This window comes from Gracilinanus agilis, chromosome 5 (genome assembly GCF_016433145.1).
Source record: "Gracilinanus agilis isolate LMUSP501 chromosome 5, AgileGrace, whole genome shotgun sequence".
Lineage (NCBI taxonomy): Eukaryota > Metazoa > Chordata > Mammalia > Didelphimorphia > Didelphidae > Gracilinanus > Gracilinanus agilis.
Window position 1 is genome coordinate 131,529,516 of NC_058134.1, and position 10,717 is coordinate 131,540,232.

At 35.0% G+C, this 10,717-nt stretch overlaps 1 protein-coding gene across 1 annotated transcript in view; it reads right to left on the minus strand.

Annotated features, from left to right (window-relative positions):
* The window catches only part of PTPRZ1 (protein tyrosine phosphatase receptor type Z1), a 180,007-nt gene extending 170,120 nt beyond the window's left edge, over positions 1-9,887 (minus strand). Inside the window, exons 1-2 of the mRNA XM_044679029.1 lie at positions 9,824-9,887; positions 3,135-3,200 (exon numbers count right to left, since the gene is read on the minus strand). Coding sequence (XP_044534964.1) covers positions 3,135-3,200; positions 9,824-9,887 — 130 coding nt within the window. The remainder of the gene's footprint in view (positions 1-3,134; positions 3,201-9,823) is intronic.
* Positions 9,888-10,717: the final 830 nt, after the last annotated feature.

Here is a 10,717-nt window from a genome sequence, read left to right on the forward strand (position 1 = left end):
GATACACTGTGGTACAATCGAATGAAATGGACTTCTCTACTAGCCACAATCCAGGACAATTCTGAGGGACTTATGAGAAAAAACACGATCCACATCCATAGAAAGAACTGCAGGAGTAGAAATGCAGAAGGAAAACATATGATTTATCACTTAGTTATATGGATATATGATTTGGGGTTTTGGTTTTTAAATGATTACTCCATTACAAATATGAATAATATGGGAAAAGGCTTTGAGTAATGAGACTTGTATAAACCAGTGGAATTGCTTGTCAGCTTTGGGAGGGGGAAACAAAGAGGGGAGAGAAAGAACATGAATCATGTAACCATGGAAAAATATTCTAAAAGGAAGTAAAACACTGTGAAATTAAAAAAAAGTTGTCTGGGACACTAAGAGGTTAAACACATTTCCCAGGTTTATAAAATCAGAGATAGGAGTTGAAACCAAGTAGGCTTTTTGTCTACTATATCATATCTGTGTATTATGTACTATGCCATATATATGTATATATATACATACCTACATATATATGCATAAAAAGTATATATAAATACAAGTAAACATACAGATACATTGATGTTGATTTCTTTTTTTTTATCTAATGTTCACTTCAAATATATCTTTTTTCATCTCCTACTCAGGAAGCCACTCATAAAACACAATATGCAAAAGAAAGGCAACAAAAAAATAGATGAGTGAAAGTAATAATCTTAAAGTATATGCAATAGTTCTCCCCCTCTGTAAAGAATGGAGGTAACATTTTAATGCGACTGGTTATTTTATTACTAAGATATACAAGGTATGATGTTACCCTTGTACAAAATCCCAAGATGTCCATTACTCATTATGAATTTCTTATTATTATGAGTCATAGAAGTCATATTTTTTCTTTTTTTCTTTTTTAAAGTTCAACAGAAGGACAATTAAAATGATCAAGAGTTGGAGTGGCCTCCATATAGGGACAGACTAAAAAATATATCAAAGTTTTACTATTAAAGGCTGAAAAGAATTAATTTCTATAAAATATAGATGAATATAGGTAAAATGAACACAAATTTGCTAACCAAATGCCAGGACATAAAAGTAGGGGAATCCTTTTAACCTTAAAGGAGATGTTTTTTCAATAAAATAAAAGCAAAAACCACTTTATAAAGCTAGTAATAAAGAAGATAAAGAGCATTTTATAGCCAAGATATTTCCTCATCCGTAAAATGAATGAATAAGACCCATAATGTCTCAAGTCCCTTTGAACTCAACATTCTGTGCTACTGTGAATTATGTAAATGCACATAGTCAAATGTTTTTTCCTAAGAAATGTTTCTTGCAGGTTTATTAAGAATTGATGAAATCTCAGAGCCTCAATCATTTATTATGTTTAAAATTAGGCTTGCTTAGAAGATCTAGACTTGACTGGTGGGAATTTGATTAAATTCTTTTACATTATGCCTATGTAATTCCTACTAATTTAAAGACTAAAAAATAAAGATGACAAGAAAGGGTAATGAAAAATTTCTCCATCTGACCAATATAATAAAAATATCAAACAGAAATAGTACATGGAGAATATAAAAATGTTCAAAAAGTAAAAGAGTAACCCTAAAAAACAAATGAGTTATGGTCACACAACTTTAAAACTTGAACTACTTCTCCAAGTACCATTTGAGTCACAACTCTAGATGGGAAAATTAAGACTAGATGAACAGATTCAAAAATTGTTTGAGCTACTTTGGAAGTTTCATTAATTAGGAATTAGAAAGAAAAACAAAATTTGTCAGCCTAGTATCCATAATCTGGCCTCATCTTACACAGACAGCATTATCATGAACTACTGTTGAAATGAACCCTCTAGTTTAGTAAGGAATTGCAGGATTATGCCTCCAACATGACATTTCCTCATCTCGACTCCATGGTTTGGGTTTTCTTACCCTTTCTTGGAAAGGCCCTCCTCATTTTCTGTTCAATAAGGTAAATTCTTACATTAGGTGTCATGTAGAAGAGTATGTACCGTGAACATAGACATTATTCTGGAAAATAAGTTAATGGGGAAGAGTAAACCAATCCGTATAGCTAGGTATTTAAAGCTCCTGGGACCCCTTCTCATGTTCATTGGCATCTGCACTGTTGATCTCTTCCATTCTATAAGGCTGAACAATGGTGATTTCCTTATTTGTATCTCTTTCTGAGTTTGAGAGGAACCGTCATGTAACACATAAAGTCCTGGTTTGAGGTCAAAAAGACTTGGCAATCCTACTTTAGATACTTATTAAGAAGCAGCCAGGTAAGTGTTACAGTGGCTAGAGAGAGTACTGTGCCTAGAGACAGAAAGACCTGGGTTCAAATCCAGTCACAGACACTTATGATCCTGGGTAAATAATTTCAGCCCTCTTTGCCTCAGTTTCCTCATTTGTATAATGGGGATAATAATATCATCTACTTCCCAGAGTTGTTGTAAGGATCAAAGTCGATAATAATTACATAGCACCTGTCCAATACTACATCATATAAAGGTAACTTATTATTATTAAAATGAGGTGGTGGAATTTTATGCCCTCCAAGGTCCTTTCCAGCCCTAAAAGTATAATCCTAATCTTGATTCCTACTTACTGTCCCTTTATAAATCTGTGTTTGTGATCTCAGCCTGATCATCTGACCTTAGTTTCTAAAATCATTTTTTTGCCTTTTGTTTTACATTTTATGCTCACACAGCTACCACGATCTCCTTTGTGCTCTTCTCCTCTGAAAAAGCAAGAGTCACTAATATAGTGACCAGAAATGATGATGGATAGAGTACACTGCCTTTGTGTTCTCCTACTTCTATTCCCTGACCTTAAATTCTAACTGCTTTCTGCTCAAAAGTTTAATAGCCTTAGACGTCCCCCAACTCTAATAAACTCAGACACAGGAATTCAGTGGAAAGCAGTACAGGTACTTCCTCGGGCACAGGGGTTCCACAATATTTGTTAATTAAATGAAAAGCATCATTTAGTCCTATTTATTTAAGAAAACTGCTATACCTGATATTTATTCTACTCCACAGATACAAATGAAAATAAGGATATCCAAATCTCATTAAATATAATAATTGAATTCAAAGATTTTTAAATGGCTATTCTTATAGAATATACTGTGCATACCTGTATAGGACCAACCAATCTCTTCAACCAGTTTTCTTTGTTGTCTATAGTATCCATATGCCCAGTCTACAAACAAGAAAAGAAAAGAATATATAAACCTTGTTTACCAGTGGAAACTGTTCCACACAACCCAGCAATCCTGATTTACATAGTTTAAACTGTGTGACCCTGTTCAAGCCAATTAACTCTATTTGGCTCCATTCCTCACCTGTAAAATGAGGTGAAAAATGAAATGGCAAACCACTCCAATATCTCTGCCAAAAAAAAACCCAAATGGAGAGGAGGAGGAGGAGAAGAAAAGGGGAAGGAAGGAAGGAAGGAACGAAGGAAGGAAGGGAAAAGAAGGAGGAAGGAGAAAGAAGGAGGAAGGAGAAAGAAGGAAGGAAGGAAAGAAGGGAGAGAAAAAGAAAACTAACTGATTTCATTGATAGAGGGAAATCCCTTGGAGAGAAAATTTACTCTACTCATGCAATCTGGCATGTTCCTCCACAAAGTACAATCTTGGAGAGTTATAAAGCATTGAGAGATTAAATGAGTTGCCCAGGGCCATATGGTCAGTATATGTCAGTTGGAACTTAAATCTGAGTCATTTCAATTGGAGGGCAATTCTCTATCCCTCTCTCCACTGTCTCAAAAGTTTACAGTGTTGTTTAAGAGAGAGAAATATAGAAAACGTCATTTAAAGTACAGTGGGAAAGAGCACTGGTTCTGGAATCAAAAACCTGAATACAAATACTTCAAATTCAAATGTGATGCTTACTACCTAAGTTACAATCAGGCACCTTATCTATAAAATGAAGGGATTAGAAGAAATGACCTATGCTTCCAAGTTTATCTCTATGATAAAGAGGAAAGTTAGAATACAATAAATAGAAATTGAATGGGCATGAATTAGAAAATATTAATATGGAATTCCCTCTTAGAATTTGGCATTGAGGTTAAGGAGAGATGACATGATATCTGAGGAAAGCATCAGGCCCTAGAGAAGATATTTTTAGGAGTGGAGGAGACTCAGAAAACCCCTGAACACATTTGAAGTCTGAGGGAAAAGACAGAACAGAGGAGAGGTTTGTTAAAGGTTCATAAGACATGGGATGTTTGTCTAAATGAGGAAATGAGGAGTTAAGGAGATAAGAAACCCCCTTTTTTTTTTTAAAGCAAGAAAGAGGAATATATTTTCTTGTGACCAAAGGAAAGAAGAGAATTCTGGATTAAAATGCTGAGATAACTAGAGGAGTGGAGGAAGGGGAGCTGAGAGGAAAGAGTCAGATCACTTGGTTATCTGCTCAGAGTAAAGGGAGGCTTGAGGAAAAGAGGTTTTCAATACTAGCTTTGGAATAGTGAAAAAATTCGTAAGAGAGAAATACAAATGTTTCCCAGTGGACTTTGCCAGTGCAGGTTATTTTAAAAAGATATTCACAGAAAAAAAATCTCAGTGGAAACAGTAATTAAAATGGTATCCCTCTTTTGGATAGGAAGCTCAGCATAGACAATTGAGCACCTGGATTAGTCTGCTGTCTCTGAAAATTTACACTAGTCATTAAATGGTAAGTGGTCGGATGGGGCAAGGACAGATTTGTTTTGATTTTTCAAAATAACCATGAATTCATTTATTTTCTCAGATTCTGAAGATACTCTCTCTTAGTAGATGCATTTGATGATTTTATACAAATGACTACATGTAAAAGGAATAATTGAAAACCAGCTTCTGTATTTAGCCATCCATGTCTTCAAAGCCGGATGGCAAATACTGACAGAATTCAGAATTACGTGGCATCCGACAATAAGCATTGGTTATTTTTCTTTTAATTACTTTTATTAAGAAAGCTTTTAAAACACAGAAGTCCCAGGTGTTAGTTGCTGTCTTCACTTTCTTCCTTTATGTATTGTTCTCTTAATTGTTACTTCAGACAATCCACTGGGCATTCATATGTTAATTACATAGGTCCTGGGCGTGAGAGAGTACCCCCACTTTTAAAATTCTTCTTAGAGGTCTGATAGATGAGTAGTGATAGCTTCAATGAACAAGAAAAAAAGAAGCAAGATTCACTTTTTTGTTGCATTATATACTTTGAAAACCAGTAAATCCCATATAAGTAGGAAAGAACCATTAAAATGTGTGCACATTTGAAAACCAGTCATTCACCAAATAAAATTCACAATTTTCTTTTCTGAAAAAAAAGGTCACATACCAAATGTTCTTGCAGCTTTTTTTTCAGGGATAAAATTTTGATTTCTTTACTCTTTTAGTTTTGCTCCCCCATTTAAAATAATTAGATTTTTTGAGGCAATAAAGCAACATTTCCGAAAACAGCCAAAGTATCTAATACTATGTCATGATGTCACTGACAAATTTCCTGTATTCTCGTAATGCTTTTACTCCAAAACAAGCAGCAGCATTGGCTTAGTAATCTTTTCTAATTTCATGACAAATATGCATAACTTAGACCTAATTTGACTTAATTTGGAATTCATAAAAATCACTTCTTAGGCTAGAGTTACGTAGCTTTATATGAACAATTATAATCTTTTAAAATGTTTTGAATTTTAGCCTGGTGAATATTATCACCTTTGGTTCCTTAGAAACTAAAATTGTCCAAATAAAAATGATGCTACCTAAATGCGTACTCCTCAAAATAGAATATTAAATTTCAGAACCAGTGTACACACTGTGTGATAATATCTTAATATTAGTAAACTACAAAGGAAAGACTTTTCCAAGTAAAATTCCATTTCTCCTTTCTCTATGGCTATTGACTAGGTGACGTTGGAATCCTTACTACAATTTCTTTGAATAATTAAGAGAAATTCATTATAACAAAGTCTAATTTAGCAAATTTGATTTTCTATTAGATCCCCATTACCACAGCAAAAAACCAAAACCTTTTTTTGTAACTGAAAATTATTTTCACACTTGGTCAACAGTTTCATAATAATGCATATTTCTAAGGTATAATAATAACTTCATTTTTAAACTTCATCATGTTTGTTGTGAAATAGTTATTCAAGATCCTTACTAGCTTCAATGTTAACCAGTTTTCCAAGGTCATTCTCCAAGTTCATAGAAAGCCTGCAAAAAAAACCTCAGTTTTCCCCAGATGAATTCTGAGGCCATGGCCTATCCGTTAGGAAATGCAGTCAGTTTCTCAGCTAAGCAAGCACTCAAATACTGAGGATATGCTAAACATTAAGGAAAGGAAAGAAAAAATATTGTACTTTTTCAGAAAATAGACTGTTTTGTGAAAATTCAAGTAATAAATATTTCTGGAACCCATAACCGTTTTTTAGTTCTCTTATTTAGTAAAAATAACATTTTTTTGCTCAGGAAAACAAAACACATGGAAGATGTAAATAAGCAGCAAAATCCAATATTTGAACAGCCTAATTTAACCTGAACATTAACAATAATAACAACATGCAGGTCTGAGGCTGGTTTTAATTTTTAAACATCCTATAAAAATTACACTTGTAAAAATAAGAAAGAATCATAGCTGTTTTCTAGCCAGAAAAAAATACAAAGCCTCTGCCTTAGCCTGCTCAACAATGCAATACTGTCATCTTTCCCTATGGATCTGGCATTGCTGAAGATTTCTCAAAAATTGGTTATTATTATCCTCAGTTCTTCTAAGATGGGGAAACAAGGTAACCAGAGATATGAATAAAAGTAATAGATAATAGCCTATAGGATATGTTTAGATTCTATATCATGGCAACAAACACTTATTAAGCACTTACTTTAGGCTAAGTACCTTTAAGCCAAGGGGATACAAAACACACACACACACACACACGGACAATAACATGGTTCCTGCTTTCATTCTAATGGGGGAAACAGCATAATAGATAACAATATACTGTGTATATCAGTGATTCCCAAAGTGGGTGCCACCGCCCCCTGGTGGATGCTACAGCGATCCAGGGAAGTGGTGATGGCCACAGGTGCATTTATCTTTCCTATTAATTGCTATTAAAATTTTTAAAAATTAATTTCCAGGGGTGCTAAGTAGTATTTTTTTTGGAAAGGGGGCAGTAGGCCAAAAGAGTTTGGGAACCACTGGTGTATATAAACCATATTCACTATAAATGGAAGGTAATCTCAAGGGCAGCTAGGTGTTGAATTGGATAGAGTATTAGATGTGGAGTCAAGAAGACTCACTTCTCTGAGTTCAAATCTGGTTTCAGACACTATCTGTGTGACCCTAGACAAGCCACTTAAATCCTGTTTGCCTCAGTTTCCTCATCTGTAAAATGAACTGGAGAAGGAAATGGCAAACCACTCCATTATCTCTGCCAAGAAAACCTCAAATGGGGTCATTAAGAATGTGGAAGACTGAAGTGACAACAACAAGAAGAAAACACTCCTCTACTAATGAAAATCAACTATCGTGCAAATTACGGTAATAGAGAGTTGCCCAAGGTATGGAAGAATTAAGTGACTTCTCCAAAGTGACACAGTCAGCATGTAACAGAGAAAGAATTTGAATTCAGGAGTGCCTGATTCCAAAGCCAACCCTCCTCTCCATGGAGTCATGCTGCCTTTCATATACAAATAAAATATGCAAAACATTTTACATAGTATGATAGTGAAAATAAAGTTTATACTTTATTAGTTAACATTGGGCTGAACAACAAACAGTTCCATAAAGGAGGTGTGGGAAATTTTGCCCACCAATTCCCTAAACAAGAGAATCTGACAAAACGCTGAACTGAAAATTGCTATCTTTCAGGTGCCTTTAGCATAGCTATCAGCCAAAACTACCATTTATCAACTAGCTACTATATGCAACTTTCTGTGATAGCCTGCTAGGGGAGTTACAAAGAAAATTACAATGTGCTTTATGTCATGTGTAGCTCAGCCAGTATTTATACTACTAATGCAAACATTTTAAACCAAAGAATTATGGCCATACACTGGTTTTTTTCAAGCTACTTGGAGTGGGGGTGGGGAGTAGATTAAACCTTCATTGGTAACTTCACTGCTTATTTTGAAATGGAATTTACTGATTAAATTTCTTAAAAGGTACATGTTAAAAAGTTAGAATCCACTTAAAGGAAAGGGATATTTATATTAAAACCAATAAATGAGGTCCAAACTATTCCTAATTCCTACTGATTAATTCATAAAACTAAATTTGGAGGAGATCCATTTTTGAGAAGACTCTTTCCCCCACTGCTCAATGACTGGCATTCATTTACATAACAAGCAAAAATATAATTTAATAAATTAAACTTTATTTCTTTCTAGGACACAACACATGGCCTGGCAAATACTATCGTTGGCACTTAATAAATGTTGATTGCTTGACTGAAAGGATTAAGATACGAAGACTTGGAAATAGGTCTCTATTTAACTAGGTTATTTTCTACCTATATTTTTTGAAAAATAATTGATTTATTAACTGGTTAAGGATCTGTCCATAGTTAGTTATGATGTATCCCCAGTTTATTTCTAATCAATAATATTCAGTTTAGTGTGATTACATAAGTTGATTGTTCAATATACTCATATTCTTATGTAGTCAATTAAGTTTGATCATATAGATATTGATCCATTTTATAAAGGTTAAAGGGATGTGATCTTTCTTATATCAGCCCACGGTCCTCTGACATTTTCCCTTCACTCGACTTGGTGAGATAAGCATTCTTTTGGCCATCTTATGGCCCCTTAGTGTTAGGTATACATAATCTTCTCCATCTGTAGGCAGATATGACCCATTTCTTGCCTCTCTTGTGACCACTCATGGAAAAGTCCCCATATTATTTTTGGAGTCATTTGACCCTTTTTCATTTCCTTGATTGTCCAATTTTGGAGGCAGGATTCTGCTTAATGACTGCCCAATTTCTACCCGTTGCTAGGACTTGGATAGAGATATGCCCACTCTTTGCCTTCTGATCACTGATATGACTCTGGAACCATTAATGAAAACTTTTATTTTGTGGCACACCATTTGAACTGTCTGGGACCTGAGGGTTATAAAATCTGAGCTGGGGAGGAAGGAGGCATTTAAAATCTTGAGGAAGAGATTTGAGGTCCCATTGATTAAAGGAGGACAGGTCCTTTTAAAAAATGGTCATTGGCTTGGAGTTTTGCCTCAGTGATTTTTTACCTCAGATTGGATAGATTTTTTTCATGACAAAATATATCATAAGGAATAGTAGGAAAAATGAAATTTGTGCTTCATGTTGAAATCCATGTGAATGTATCATTTTGGAAAAGCTGCCTCAATCTCCCTGCAAAAAAGCAAGCACTACCTCCAGAATCATCCTTGTTGACAAGACTTTAATATCTGAATAATATAGGTTTACTATTTCACCAATCCTAGTACACGTGGAGGATCATTGATTTCCCATTAATATTCTTTCATTCCCAAGCATGTCAACTGCTCTTGAGGGTGACAGTTTGTTTTTCTCACAACTTACAAGTAACTTGTGTTGATTTGTATGGGAATCTGTAAAGCATCAAGTTGGTCTTCCAAATATGTTCTGACCTAATTCTAGAATAACATTGCCCATTCTTTGGTCAAAGTCTTTCATGGGTATTGTGGAAAGCTCTTAAAAAAAAAAAAAAGACTCCTACTCAGCTGAAATTAACTAACTCCCACCCCTCCCCCACTCTGAATCTCTTCAGATTCAAAGTTCCTCCAAGGCTCAGGATTGGTCCTTATGGACCAAATGGACCAATGCCATACCCCAAAGTAGGGAGGCGTGGCCCCTCCTTAGCACGGGATTGGCCCATTTCTGGACCAATCTCATGCTAGGAAGTAAGGGGTGTAGTTCCTTCCCAGCAGAGGATTGGTCCATTCAAGGCCAATCCCACACCAGGAAGTAGATAGGAGGGACCCCTGGGGCATGCTGGGAAATGCATTCCCCAGCCAGGATATATTTTAAAACCCACCATATGTGTTCTGAAAGACAGAAACTCACATTCCATTAAAAAAAAAATAAAGTTTCACAGATAAGCCTCTGGTTCTTCAAAAAACCATAGTTTAATAAATACTAGTATTTTGGGGGCAGCTAGGTGGCTCAGTGGATTGAGAACTAGGCCTAGAGACAGAAGATCTTGAGTTCAAGTCTAAATTCAGATAGTTGTTAACCACGGACAAGTTTTTTTTGTTTAAACCCTTACCTTTCATCTTAGAATCAATACTGTGTATTGGTTCCAAGGCAGAACAGTGGTAAAGACTAGGCAGTAGGGATTAAGTGACTTACCCAGAGTCACACAATTAGTAAATGTCTAAGACTATATTTGAACCCAGGTCCTCCCAATGCCAGAGCTGGCTCTCTATCCACTGAGCTACCTGGCTGCCCCGCATAGTATTGATTCTAATGTGGAAGGTAAGGTTTTAAAAAAAATAAATTAATTAGTGAATAAATAAATAAAAGCATTTTCATAGGTAATTTGTAATTTTAGATGTTGATATGATATCAGTGATAACTGCCATTATCATTAATTCCAAGTATGAGAAGTTCAAAGGATCCTGGATGAAGGTAAATGGTAGAAACTCAAACTCTGTGACTGCTGGTAGTTTTCTTTATTTGTTTTCTACAATAGTAAATAAATTCTATGAAAACATAGATACTTT